The sequence below is a fragment of the Culex quinquefasciatus genome, chromosome 2 (assembly GCF_015732765.1).
Source record: "Culex quinquefasciatus strain JHB chromosome 2, VPISU_Cqui_1.0_pri_paternal, whole genome shotgun sequence".
NCBI classification, from domain to species: Eukaryota; Metazoa; Arthropoda; class Insecta; order Diptera; family Culicidae; genus Culex; species Culex quinquefasciatus.
Genome location: NC_051862.1, coordinates 32,717,361 through 32,732,287, shown reverse-complemented (window position 1 = coordinate 32,732,287; position 14,927 = coordinate 32,717,361). Strand labels below are relative to the sequence as shown.

The following is a 14,927-nucleotide window of genomic DNA, read 5'->3' as shown; positions in this document are numbered from 1 at the left end:
ACAATATTAGGCAATTTTTTTAACGGAAATTATCTGCGTTTGTTGGGTTCAACTTAACTATCATAGCAAACAAAAAAAAATCAAATGATATTTGACTCAGCTAAAGATAAATGAATTCATATTAAACTAATCAAAATAAAACAATAATCTTCAACTTTGAAATAAAATACATAAACTTTGCATTTGTTTGGACAATAATTCTCAGGTGAGAGGAACCTCCTATCTTTAACAAGTTAAGGATTTGATCAAATTTTTATCAATTTTTCTGATGTTTGCTACACTTTCAAAATATTTGTCATAACTTTTGGTAGAAACTTGTTTTTTTTTTTAAATCATTTAATTTAACAATGCAAATTATGAGTGATTTCCTTGGTTGTTAATCGATAAAATTATCGTCGATAATATTATTGTCTTACGATAACGATAATCTATCGCTGTCGTTATTTCGATAATTTTATTGGCGATAATCTTATCGCCGATAATCGACGATAACTCTTTTTTAAATCTTCCTAAAATCGACTTTATTCAACCATATCATGTAAAATGTGTATTGCTAAAATGTTAACAATATAAATTTCCACAAAATACCGTTTTTTAAATACTCAAATTTTCAAAATTTGCAATATGGGTATCAAACGAAGCGAAATTGGTATGCCTCTCCACTTTTTTAGAGTTGTTTGTAAAATACAAAAAAAAATCACAAAACACCTTATTTTTTTAAATCTCAAATTTTAACAAATTGTAATATCAAACGAAGCGAAGTTGTGTATGCCTTTTTACTTTATCAGAGATTTTTCAACAATCTTAAATTTTCACAAAATACTGTATGTTTCAAAAATAATCAAATTTTCAAAACAATCAATATGGGTATCAAACGAAGTAAAATTTGAAACACACATTAAAATTTTGTGTGCTTCACATTAAATTTTGATTTGTTTAATTGCAAATTATGGAACTTAAAGTACCTTCAAAAAATATGATATTTTGCTAATTTTTTTGCGATTTACAAAAAAAGTTATAATAAAGTATAAATGCATTCAAAACTTTACTTTTAATGCGAATTTTGATAATCTGAGTATTTTTGAAAAATACGGTATTTTTTGAAAATTTTAGTATTTTAACAAGAAAAAACTCTTATAAAGTGAAAATGCATACCAAATTATCTAAGTTTGATAATGGGTAAAAAAACGCAGTAAAATTTGTTACTATTCATAAAAAAATACAATATATTATGGAGGCCAGCTCAATATTTGGCGAAACATCAGTAATGACTTTGTTTCGATTTGAATTTTGAAATTACTGTTTACTGAGAATAAACGCCAGCTGTTTTTAAGTATCTAAATTCTTATCTGTTTATTTTCAATTTTATATTGCTTTATTTTAAAACTTTACAGAAACCATCTTGACTGGTTTCATATCAATCAACAATTTTTTTTTAAATCTTCAAAATTTAAATGAAAATAAAAGTCAAATCAATTGAAGATATTTTTTTATGTATTTTCCTGCATTGATATCCATATTTAGCATGTTTGAGATAGTTTAAACATATTTGGATTTTTTTTTTAATTTTTAATGTATGCAAAAATTGAAAAAGGTGTTTTTTTTTTATTTTCGTCAATTGTTAAATATTAAAAAAAACTAGTCATTGCTAAACAACTGGACTGGTGTAGAATGCATGTTTAAATTTTTTTTCAGTAAAATGTTGAAACCATGGCTTGTAATTCTTTTTTTTTTCATAAAAACGAATTATAAGAATAAGGAAAAAAACAGTCTATTCATGAAACATAGTGAACAATAGAAGGTTGCCTTACTTTAAAAAACTGTAGTAGATTTTTATTGATACAGATTTTGTACGATTAAAAAAAATATATATATGGGTAATTCTACTCAACTGGTACTGGAAAACTGTCATTAAAATATAACTTCTCTTAATAAGAGAAGTGCTGTTTCTCAGAATTTTTTTTTTTAATCCAGACAAATAGAATTCTTCCTCACATCTAACCCCTATATCCCCAATTTTTCTTCCAATCAGCTACGACGACATTCCGGACCTGCCCAAAACGCACCCACCGCCGGTACCGCGCAAGGTCTTCCGCCAGGATCTGGTCCTGAAGCAGCTCGACACCAACGGCAACTCAAACCCCACCACAGAACCAACCTTCAAGAAGCCCCCAATCTTCCCGGCGCGCTCCAACTCGCTGGTTCCGGAAAGCAACGGCAAGTCGGCCGCCTCCGCGATCGAAGATCGCCGCCGCTCCTTCGACATCCACGAGATCAACAAACCTCCGTCGCGCGTCACGCTGGTCGGCTCAAACTGGCGCAAGGATGAAAAGTCCGAGCGGAGCGTGCGCGACAAGATCGCCATGTTCTCGAATGGATCTGGAAATGGTGGGGGAGGAGGTAGTGCAGAAGGGGGTGGTGGGGTTCCGGAAGGATCTCCGATCCTGCGGAAGTTTAGTAAAGATTTCACCAAGAGTTCGGAGAACTTGTTGGGGAGTGACGGTGGGTACCCGAAGAAGTCGTCGGTTGATCCGATCGAGACTTATGCGACGTTGAGGAAGAAGGCGCATAGCGTGGAGAATCTGGATGAGGTTGATCATAGCGGGGTTCAGAATGGGTCACACCTCCACGGTGGGAAGTTTGGGCTGGAGAGTTCGAAGCCAGTGGTGTTGGGGAAGGCATTCAGCGTTGAGAACTTGAACCCGTCGAATGGGAGCAAGGTGAATGGGGAAGGGAAGATGGGTGATGGTGGGTTGTTTGGAAACGTGAAGAACTTGGCGAGAACGACGAGCTTTTCGGGGTATTCGAATGGGACAAGTTTGGCCACGATCACGAACACGGAGGAGCGGAGGAAGTCGTCGATCACGAGCCTGCTGGAGCAGCGCAAAAAGTCAATGTCCAAGCTGCGAGGACTGGTGATCCCGGAGAAGGTCCCGGAGACGGAGGTTCTGCCTGAGACGAAGATCATCGGGTTGCCGATCATCAAGAGTAAGGATTCGGAGAAGATCCTGTCGTCGTCGGCTTCGCCGAACGTACTTAAGTTGGATTACGCGCGGAAAACGGCCACGTTGCCAACTCCGGGCAAGTCTGCAAATGGAAGTTCCTTCCACCCAACGGTTGCGCCGAAGCCTTCAGAACTTGGAGGTACCTACAAGAGCATCTTCCGGAACCTGAAGGCGGAGAAGGCAGAGGAAGATCAAGCTGCGTTCCGCCGGCCGTTGAACCCGGTTCCACCGGCGAAGCCGCCGCGAACCTCGCTGGTTTACCCACCACCGAAGGGACTCGATCAGCGTAGTATGACTACCGAGGACGAGAGTGGTGACGACAGCGATTCCGTGCTGAGTTCGAGGGTTTCCTCGCCTCCGGTCTCCCCGGTGGCGCCTTCGCCGCCGGAGAAGTACGTCCTCACGAGGACACTGAGCTCGGAGACCAACACCTCGATCACGAGCTCGAACTCCACGTTGACTTCGAGTTCGGGATCGCAGGCGAGCTGCAGCTCGGTGGGAAGCACTCCGGCGATTGACATGAGTCGTCGCATTTCCAAGTCCTCGTCCAACGAGATGTCCATGAACCGGAAGAACGTGCTGGCGTCGGCCAAGAGTCGCAGCGGTCGCGGAGATCTGAAGATCGAGGACGCCGGCAAGATCAAGCGGTACGAGGACGGTGATAGTACCGATGGGTACGAAGAGGAGGAGCGTCGGAAGTCCAAGTCAAAGCCGCGCAACTCGTTGACGAACGGAAAGAGTGCCAACGGCTTCGAAGAGAAGGAACTGACCCACTACAAGGTGGTGGACTCGGTTGACAGTATTGTGGATAAGGTGATCAAGGTCGCCTCGTACGTGGAGGTCGTCTCCGACGTTGAAGAGAACGCCAGCGTTGACACCGAGGTGATCGTTCCTATGCAGAAGCCTGCCACAGCGGTGGAACCGCCGATCGTCAAGGAGAAGATCAACTCGGTCGCGATCGCCAACCAGAACAACTCCAACACCATGTCTGACCTCGCCAAGTGGGTTCGCCACGAGGCGGCCAAGGTCGAGCAGCCTGCCGGCGTTCGCGCCGAGCTCAAGAAGTACACTCGATCGGTCTCCGACCAAGTCGTCTCCAAATCGGAAGAGATCGCACCTACCAAGCGCGAGCTGCGCTCCTCCGTTGACTCCAAGAAGCTGAACCTCGCCGAGATCCGCAAAAACTTCGAGGCCAAGTCCAATAACAGCACCGTGGTCCCATCCCCGGTCAAGATCACCCCGAAGGAACCCCCCGTAACCCCACTCCCCAAATCAACCCCGGTCCCGGTCGCCCCCACCACCAACAACAACCACGATCGCTTCTCGTCCTGGGACTCGCTCGCGTCCTCCTCGTCCGGAGTGTCCTCGCTGCAGACCAACAGCTTGCTCGGCAACACCACTGGCACCGGCGGATCCTCGCAAACCCTGCAAAGCAGCACCCCGTCCGACTACGGCAGCTTCTCGTCCCTCGGCAGCAGTCACAGCTTGATCACACCCCAGGATCTACAGCTGATCATCGAGGAGGCGGACCCGCCGCTCGCCACCCCCGAAGCCTTCGTGATCGTGCTGCAGCGGGAAACGCCCGAGTCCAGCATCGGCATCACGCTGGCCGGCGGCTCGGACTACGAAGCGAAGGAGATCACGGTAAGATCGCGCCAGCTTCAATTCTAACCCCTTCTCTAAACCAAACTCCTGTTACAGATCCACAAGATCCTGAGCAACTCGCCGGCGGAGAAGGATGGGCGCCTGCGGCGCGGTGACCGCATCCTGTCCATCAACGGACTCAGCATGCGTGGACTGACCCACCGGGAATCGCTGAGTGTACTTAAGGTAACACGCCACCCTAACCTCAAACTAACCCCCGAAACTAATCAAATTGGTTCTTCTAGACACCCCGCCCGGAGGTGGTGATGGTCATCACGCGGTCCAAGTCGCTCACGATCGATACCGGGGCGGTGGCGTTGCTGCAGCTGGCGAAAACGAAGCGGCCCTCGCTCGGGTCGTTGAGCTCGCTCGCCGAGAAGAACGAGATGATGGCGGATTACGGCGGTGGAGCGCAGGAGCGCAGCAAGATGATGAAGATTCAGCACAAGGCGTCCCGGTCGCTGGATTTGGATCTGGACATCGTGAGCAATGAGGGTAAGTTGGTGGGATTGTACCGAAGTTATTATACATTTTGATTGGTAAAATTCAGGTTTTATCAGAATTCAAACTACATCTGCAAAATTGGGTCTTATAATAGATGTTATGAATAAAAGAGGACTTTTGCTCACTTTTCATTGTTAAAATACTTGTTATGTTAACAAATTTGGCTTAAAACAGCATAAAAACTTAACAAACTTTTAAGCCATTTTTTCCAAAAATTATCAAAGAAAACGTGTCAAAAACCATAATAAAGGGAAAAAAAATAATTTTGATGCATAGTTGTTCATATCAATAAGTTAAATAGTTCACCAAAACAAAACAATATATTATTTTACAGTTGTTCATTGAATCACGCACTTTTATTTTCAAACAAAAAAATGCTATTGAGGTTTTGCAGCGCGACTGTGTTTCAAATGTAGGTGGCGCCAAAATGAGGTTACTTGCCAAAAATCGTATTCCTTTCTGCTGGATTGAAGAACAAAATCGCTTATTTCTCATGATTCTCTGCATCAATCTTAATGAAACTGGTTGCAAAAGACGAGAAAACAATTTTTGCTTTAAAATAATGAACATCAATTTTTGAGCGCGCAAAAATTTGTGACCTTTTTCTTTAAAAAACATGTTTTGGAACACGAAAAAATTAGTTTCCCCGTATATATCAATGAAATAAACAGTTATATAGTTGTATTTATTATGTATATATATTGATTTTTGACAGACTTTCTTGCCAAATAGTCCAAATTACTATAATTTTTCTCATCCGAATCCGGCATAAGTTTTGTAAAAATGTTGATTATGGAGGAAAAAACTTTTTTTTCAAAAAATCATAGGTTTACGCTATTTGTTCATAGGTGGCGACATGTGTCTTTTAGCTTTGCTGCAAATTTTCTATTGAGGTTTTGCAGCGCGACTGTGTTTCAAATGTAGGTGGCGCCAAAATGAAATTACTTGCCAAAACTCGTATAATTTTCTGCTGGATTGAAGAACAAAATCGCTTATTTCTCATGATTCCCGGCATCAATCTTAATGAAACTGGATGCAAAAGACAAGAAAAATTTTTGCTTTAAAAAAATGAACATCAATTTTTGGGCGCGCAAAAGTTTGTGACCTTTTTCTTTAAAAAAACATGTTTTCGAACACGAAAAAATGAGTTTCCCCATATATATCAATGAAATAAACAGTAAAATAGCTAATAACAGATGTGTTTAAGTATATTCAACAATTTTTATTGATTTTTGACAGACTTTGTTGCCAAATAGTTCAAATTACTATCTTTTACTAAATTTACAGTTTTCTCATAGTAAAATTAAACAAATATTGGAAAGTTGTACACCAAATTGTTGGAAATAATTTTTCTCATCCGAATCCAGCATAAGTTCAATAAAAATGTTGATTTTGAAGGTAAAAACACATTTTTTCGGAAAATCATAGGTTTATGCTATTTGTTCATAGGTGGCGACATGTGTCTTTTAGGTTTGCTGCAAATTCTCTATTGATTTATTATTATTAAATATCAAATCATATTTCAGTTAAGTACAACAAACTTTAGTTTAGATTAATTGTAAATTCTGACGCTTTTGGTTCTTTTAACATTCAATTTTAGTAAAGTTTCTTAAACTTACATTATTTATAATAACTGAAGTGAAAAAATCAGTCAAAAAATGATTGGATACCTAATTCATCTATTGTTTTGTTGTGAAAATGTTAGTGGTCATGGTTGATTTCAGATGACGAGCTCAAAACACTTATTTTGATGAAAATAGCAGTTAAGCGTCAGATAACATTGCTTTCATTTTTTTTTATAACAGAAATACAAAAAATAAAATCCAAAGTGCCGTATTTTTTCGAAAATACTGGAATTTTCATAACGCAATATGGGTATTATCAAAAGGAATTTTGGTATGATTTTTCATTTTATAGAGTTTTGTTTGTTAAAAACTAAAATTTCACAAAATATTGTATTTTTTTCGAAAATACTTAAATTTTTATAACTAGCAATTTGGGTATCAAACGAAGCGAAAATTTTATATGCATTTTCACTTTTTTAATAGTTTTTTTCTGTAAAAATAATCAAATTTTATCAAAATGCGGGTTTTTTAAAACTCAAATTTTTAAAATCCACAATAAAAAAAGGTAAGAAAACTGCTAAGCATTTATCTTTGTTAGATACTACAATTTTCACAAAATTCCGTATTTTTCCGAAAATACTAAAATTTTTACATTTTGTAATATGGGTTCAAACGAAGCGAATTTTATCTTTATTTTCACTTTTCACAGTCAAACTTCAGACTCGTAAAAATATTTAAAAAAATCAGAAGATACGGTTTTATAAAAACTCAAATTATCATAACTCGCTGTATAAACATTGGTTTGCATTTTTATTTATTTTTTGAAAACGTAGCGACATATTGTATGCATTTTCACTTTTTTTGTTTTTTTTTTTTTGTTAAAAATATAAAATTTTCATAAAAGACCGGTTTTTTTCCAAAAATAAAAACTCAAATTTCCATAATTCGCAAAGTGGGCTTATTTGTAAAATTTGTATGCTTTTTGCCTTCCTCACTGAGGTAAGGCTATAATCCTGCTCTAAAAATGAACTTTTTATTCAAAGCTCGAAGACCCACCTTCATGTATACATATCGACTCAGAATCAAAACCTGAACAAATGTCTGTGTGTGTGTATGTGTGTGTGTATGTGTGTGTGTATGTGTGTGTGTATGTGTGTGTGTATGTATGTATGTGACCAAAATTCTCACTGAGTTTTCTCAGCATTGGCTGAACCGATTTTGACCAAACCAGTTGCAAACGACTTGGTATAGGGTCCCATACATCGCTATTGAATTGTTTGAAGTTTCGATAAGTAGTTCAAAAGTTATGTATAAAAATGTGTTTTCAGATATATCCGGATCTCATTTATATGCATGTAAACGATGTCCGGATCCATCACCCGACCCATCGTTGGTTAGGTAATTGAGAGCCCTTTCCAACAAGCTTACAACATTGAAGATCTGGCAACCCTGTCTCGAGTTATGACCACTTAAGTGATATTTATGTACTTTTTTGTTGCCGGATCTCACTTAAATGTATGCAAACGATGTCCGGATCCATCACCCGACCCATCATTGGTTAGGTAATCGAGAGACCTTACCAACAAACTTACAACATTGAAGATCTGGCAACCCTGTCTCGAGTTATGACCATTTAAGTGATATTTATGTACTTTTTGAAACCGGATCTCATTTATATGCATGTAAACGATGTCCGGATCCATCATCCGACCCATCGTTGATTAGATAATTAAGAGCCCTTTCCAACAAGCTTACAACATTGAAGATCTGGCAACCCTGTCTCGAGTTATGACCATTTAAGTGATATTTATGTACTTTTTTGAAGCCGGATCTCACTTAAATGTATGTAAACGATGTCCGGATCCATCACCCGATCCATCGTTGGTTAGGTAATCGAGAGACCTTTCCAACAAGCTTACAACATTGAAGATCTGGCAACCCTGTCTCGAGTTATGACCACTTAAGTGATATTTATGTACTTTTTTGTTGCCGGATCTCACTTAAATGTATGCAAACGATGTCCGGATCCATCACCCGACCCATCATTGGTTAGGTAATCGAGAGACCTTACCAACAAACTTACAACATTGAAGATCTGGCAACCCTGTCTCGAGTTATGACCATTTAAGTGATATTTATGTACTTTTTGAAACCGGATCTCATTTATATGCATGTAAACGATGTCCGGATCCATCATCCGACCCATCGTTGATTAGATAATTAAGAGCCCTTTCCAACAAGCTTACAACATTGAAGATCTGGCAACCCTGTCTCGAGTTATGACCATTTAAGTGATTTTATGTACTTTTTTGAAGCCGGATCTCACTTAAATGTATGTAAACGATGTCCGGATCCATCACCCGATCCATCGTTGGTTAGGTAATCGAGAGACCTTTCCAACAAGCTTACAACATTGAAGATCTGGCAACCCTGTCTCGAGTTATGACCACTTAAGTGATATTTATGTACTTTTTTGTTGCCGGATCTCACTTAAATGTATGCAAACGATGTCCGGATCCATCACCCGACCCATCATTGGTTAGGTAATCGAGAGACCTTACCAACAAACTTACAACATTGAAGATCTGGCAACCCTGTCTCGAGTTATGACCATTTAAGTGATATTTATGTACTTTTGAAACCGGATCTCATTTATATGCATGTAAACGATGTCCGGATCCATCATCCGACCCATCGTTGATTAGATAATTAAGAGCCCTTTCCAACAAGCTTACAACATTGAAGATCTGGCAACCCTGTCTCGAGTTATGACCATTTAAGTGATATTTATGTACTTTTTTGAAGCCGGATCTCACTTAAATGTATGTAAACGATGTCCGGATCCATCACCCGACCCATCGTTGGTTAGGTAATTGAAAGACCTTTCTTACAAGCTTACAACATTGAAGATCTGGCAACCCTGTCTCGAGTTATGATCATTTAAGTGATATTTATGTACTTTTGAAGCCGGATCTCAATTAAATGTATGTAAAAGATGTCCGGATCCATCACCCGACCCATCGTTGGTTAGGTAATTGGGAGATCTTTCTAACAAGCTTACAACATTGAAGATCTGGCAACCCTGTCTCGAGTTATGACCATTTAAGTGATATTTATGTACTTTTTTGAAGCCGGATCTCACTTAAATGTATGTAAACGATGTCCGGATCCATCACCCGACCCATCGTTGGTTAGGTAATCGAGAGATCTTTATAACAAGCTTACAACATTGAAGATCTGGCAACCCTGTCTCGAGTTATGACCACTTAAGTGATATTTATGTACTTTTTTGTTGCCGGATCTCACTTAAATGTATGCAAACGATGTCCGGATCCATCACCCGACCCATCATTGGTTAGGTAATCGAGAGACCTTACCAACAAACTTACAACATTGAAGATCTGGCAACCCTGTCTCGAGTTATGACCATTTAAGTGATATTTATGTACTTTTTGAAACCGGATCTCATTTATATGCATGTAAACGATGTCCGGATCCATCATCCGACCCATTGTTGATTAGATAATTAAGAGCCCTTTCCAACAAGCTTACAACATTGAAGATCTGGCAACCCTGTCTCGAGTTATGACCATTTAAGTGATTTTATGTACTTTTTTGAAGCCGGATCTCACTTAAATGTATGTAAACGATGTCCGGATCCATCACCCGATCCATCGTTGGTTAGGTAATCGAGAGACCTTTCCAACAAGCTTACAACATTGAAGATCTGGCAACCCTGTCTCGAGTTATGACCACTTAAGTGATATTTATGTACTTTTTTGTTGCCGGATCTCACTTAAATGTATGCAAACGATGTCCGGATCCATCACCCGACCCATCATTGGTTAGGTAATCGAGAGACCTTACCAACAAACTTACAACATTGAAGATCTGGCAACCCTGTCTTGAGTTATGACCATTTAAGTGATATTTATGTACTTTTTGAAACCGGATCTCATTTATATGCATGTAAACGATGTCCGGATCCATCATCCGACCCATCGTTGATTAGATATTTAAGAGCCCTTTCCAACAAGCTTACAACATTGAAGATCTGGCAACCCTGTCTCGAGTTATGACCATTTAAGTGATATTTATGTACTTTTTTGAAGCCGGATCTCACTTAAATGTATGTAAACGATGTCCGGATCCATCACCCGACCCATCGTTGGTTAGGTAATTGAAAGACCTTTCTTACAAGCTTACAACATTGAAGATCTGGCAACCCTGTCTCGAGTTATGATCATTTAAGTGATATTTATGTACTTTTTGAAGCCGGATCTCAATTAAATGTATGTAAAAGATGTCCGGATCCATCACCCGACCCATCGTTGGTTAGGTAATTGGGAGATCTTTCTAACAAGCTTACAACATTGAAGATCTGGCAACCCTGTCTCGAGTTATGACCATTTAAGTGATATTTATGTACTTTTTTGAAGCCGGATCTCACTTAAATGTATGTAAACGATGTCCGGATCCATCACCCGACCCATCGTTGGTTAGGTAATCGAGAGATCTTTATAACAAGCTTACAACATTGAAGATCTGGCAACCCTGTCTCGAGTTATGACCACTTAAGTGATATTTATGTACTTTTTTGTTGCCGGATCTCACTTAAATGTATGCAAACGATGTCCGGATCCATCACCCGACCCATCATTGGTTAGGTAATCGAGAGACCTTACCAACAAACTTACAACATTGAAGATCTGGCAACCCTGTCTCGAGTTATGACCATTTAAGTGATATTTATGTACTTTTTGAAACCGGATCTCATTTATATGCATGTAAACGATGTCCGGATCCATCATCCGACCCATCGTTGATTAGATAATTAAGAGCCCTTTCCAACAAGCTTACAACATTGAAGATCTGGCAACCCTGTCTCGAGTTATGACCATTTAAGTGATATTTATGTACTTTTTTGAAGCCGGATCTTACTTAAATGTATGTAAACGATGTCCGGATCCATCACCCGACCCATCGTTGGTTAGGTAATCGAGAGATCTTTATAACAAGCTTACAACATTAAAGATCTGGCAATCCTGTCCCGAGTTACGACCACCTAAGTGAGATTTATGTACTTTTTCGAAGAAGGATCTCAATAAATTGTATGCAAACGATGTCCGCAACATTGTTATATCTGTGTACTTATTTTTCTGGATCTAAAAAAATAGCTGTGTCCAAACCACTCATATTACCCATTGTTGGTAAAAAGTGAGGAAGGCATCAACCACATAGGTGGATTAAGTCAGTTTTTCTTTATAAGAGGAGCAATTCTTTCCGAAATCGGCCGATTACGACCATTTTTATTTTTTTTTGTATTTTTTTATGTGGCTCAAACTTTGAGGGGGCCTTCCCAATGACCAAAGAAGCCATTTTGTGTCATTGGTTCACCCGAACATGTCTCCATACAATTTTGGCTGCTGTCCATACAAAAATGGTACGTAAATATTCAAACTGCTGTAACTTTTGAGTGAATTTTCTGATCAATTTGATGTCTTCGGCAAAGTCGTAGGTATTGTTGAGGACTATTGAGAAAAAAATAGGTACACGGATTTTTTTGCAGACGCAGTTTAGCAGGACGTAATGCGTGGTCGGTTAAAAATCGCTCTCTTGGGTTGTCTCGTTGTGGTTTTCTGAGAGAATGAAATTATCAGCGGTGAGAGCGCGTGGTCCAGGAAAAGAGGAGGAGCGCTATAAAGAGAAGAAGAGAGAGAGAGCTCTTGCTGGGAATCACGAGACAAAAGGAAAGAACTCATAAGCATTAGTGACGGTCGCTAGAGTCTCTGATATTTTGGTGCAGGAATCATCAAATGATATTTTTTATTACTGATTTATTCAAATGAAAAAGTTTTATTTTCTACATTTTGTGTTGAATAGAAAAATTTCAATCTTGAAAAACATACATCTTTTTAACCTCAGATAAGGTTCATTATTTTCGCTTCTAAGGTTTGAAATTTAAAACTAGTCTTTTCAATATCAACAAAAACTGGAGGATAAAAATTAACTGTCCAATTTGAAATCTATCATAAATAATTGAAAAAACAATATCTTTTTATTTTTGAAAAAATATGTTCGAAAAGTGAATAATTCTACCAAGAAAGCGTTTTTTGTTTTATTTTAAAGAGCGTTCATGCTTAATTGATTTTGATTTAAAAATTCAAAAAGTTGGGCAACGTTACATTATTGTTTTTTTTTATAAATTTATACTAAATGCCTTTTTATTTCATTCCAGCGGAAAGTGTCTTCGACGGAACCGCCTCCGAAGATGGTCTTCTGTCGGCCGATGAGTCCAAATGTTCCTCCATCACTCCCGCAAGTGGTAAGTTATTTTTCAAAATCCATCAATTTCTTGTTTGTTAAAACCAACTTTCAACTTCCCCCAGATGACCGCGTGTCCGCTTCGCCCCAACTCGCCGCAGCAGGCGTCGCCGCCATCGTCGGCGGCAGCCGGATGGTGGAAATCCTCAAGGACGGCGCCGGCCTCGGCTTCTCGATCGAGGGAGGCTTCGACTCGCCCGCCGGCAACAAGCCGCTGATGATCAAGAAGATCTTCATGGGTAACTTTGATCAAAGCTTGGAAGCTTGTATTTTGGAACTCATTTGACGATTGTTTTTCTGTTCTTTTTCAGGTGGCGCCGCGGAAAAATCCGGCTTGCTGCGGGCCGGCGAAGAAATTGTTGCCATTAATGACATTTCAATCGAGCGCATGACGCGGATACAGGTCTGGAACATGATGAAGAAGCTCCCGAACGGCAGCGTCCGGATTGCGTTGAAGTGATAACGTGTTTGGAAGGAGAGTGCGTGAGTGTGCGAGTGTGAATACTAAAGAGAGAGAGTTAAAGAGAGAATGAGCCGTACTTTTACATACTATAACCGAGAAAGAGAAAGAGAGAAATTATCAAATTTTATGAAAATAAAAACAAGAAAGTTTTAGTTCTAGTAAGCCAGAATGCAATTCGCGCCCCAAGCGATCTATTCAGCAGCAATATAATAATCAAATTATTATCTCTTTTCTTTATACAACCCAACTTTTACAAGCAAAAAAAGAAATTTAAAAAAATACACAATCTAGCTGTAAGCAAATTGTTGTTTGTATATTTTATTAGTATTCGTGTATTTCGAAATTGTATACAAAAAAAAAGAGTTATTTATATTTTGGGAAACGCTAACAAAACTCAAACGCCACTAAAGACAAGACAAGACAAAGCGAAACAAAACAAAAAAAAAACAGAACCAATCTAGACTGATCTGTACACGTGTAAATGAGGAAAATTATCGTTTGAGATGCAAATCGAATCGGAGAGTAACGTATCTGTGAATTATAGAAGAAACTTGAAGCAAGAAACAATCATGCGATAGGGTTAAACTTAGCCTAAACAAAAAACAACTAACTAAATCGAGGTGAGAACTCGAGTCACGCCGAACAAGCGTGGCGAAATGCTTCAATTCTTTTGCGCGATGGATTATAGTTTTTCTGCTGCTGAAACGCGGAAATCGCAGCCGTCGGCAGCAGCAGCAAAAACAATCAAATCGAGAAACCCTTCTTGCCTAATTAGCGAATTGATTAAACTATGCCGATTAATTATTTTAACTACTTTTTTTTAATCGTATCGTGTATGTATCGTTAAACCGCAAAACTTTGCTAAAAGCGAATCGCTACTGGTCTTGCTTATTGTTTCTAATCCCCCTTTGCCCCTGATAAACAAAAAAGAATCAAACCTTTTAATAATATATTATTCGTGTAGATATTTATCGAACATAATGAAATCAGTTTAAATAAAAAGCAAAAACATTTTTCAATAAACTCCAAATGTGTTTTAATGTCACGGTGGAAGAAATTTCCATGGATGTTAAGGGTAATGTTATCGAAAGTGAATAGCATCAACGATAGCGTTGCTATCGTTTTAGTGTTGAATCAAACTGATTCCAAATAAATTAATAGTGAGAAACAGCAAATTGGATGTAAATTGGAAGAGTGTGATCTTGCCAAATATGCGAGAATTCCGTTATTTTTTTTTTCAAAAAACTTCAATTATTAAAAATTGCAATATTTAAAACATGGTTTATTTGAGTGCAAGCACAAAATTTGACACCTTTTTTTCAAAATACAGTTAAACTTATAATTTGGCAAGTTGACAAAAGAAAATTTAACTGAAGTGATCTATTTGATTTCCATCTATATTATATGTCATAAAAAACTTTA

At 38.8% G+C, this 14,927-nt stretch overlaps 1 protein-coding gene across 1 annotated transcript in view; it reads left to right on the top strand.

Moving 5' to 3' along the window:
- Positions 1-14,529, top strand: part of LOC6040102 — a 424,546-nt gene extending 410,017 nt beyond the window's left edge. The window contains exons 6-11 of the mRNA XM_038256474.1: positions 2,033-4,649; positions 4,707-4,835; positions 4,895-5,144; positions 12,957-13,043; positions 13,108-13,281; positions 13,354-14,529. Of these exons, the coding sequence (XP_038112402.1) occupies positions 2,033-4,649; positions 4,707-4,835; positions 4,895-5,144; positions 12,957-13,043; positions 13,108-13,281; positions 13,354-13,502 (3,406 nt within the window). The 3' untranslated portion in view covers positions 13,503-14,529. The remainder of the gene's footprint in view (positions 1-2,032; positions 4,650-4,706; positions 4,836-4,894; positions 5,145-12,956; positions 13,044-13,107; positions 13,282-13,353) is intronic.
- The last annotated feature ends 398 nt before the right edge of the window (positions 14,530-14,927 follow it).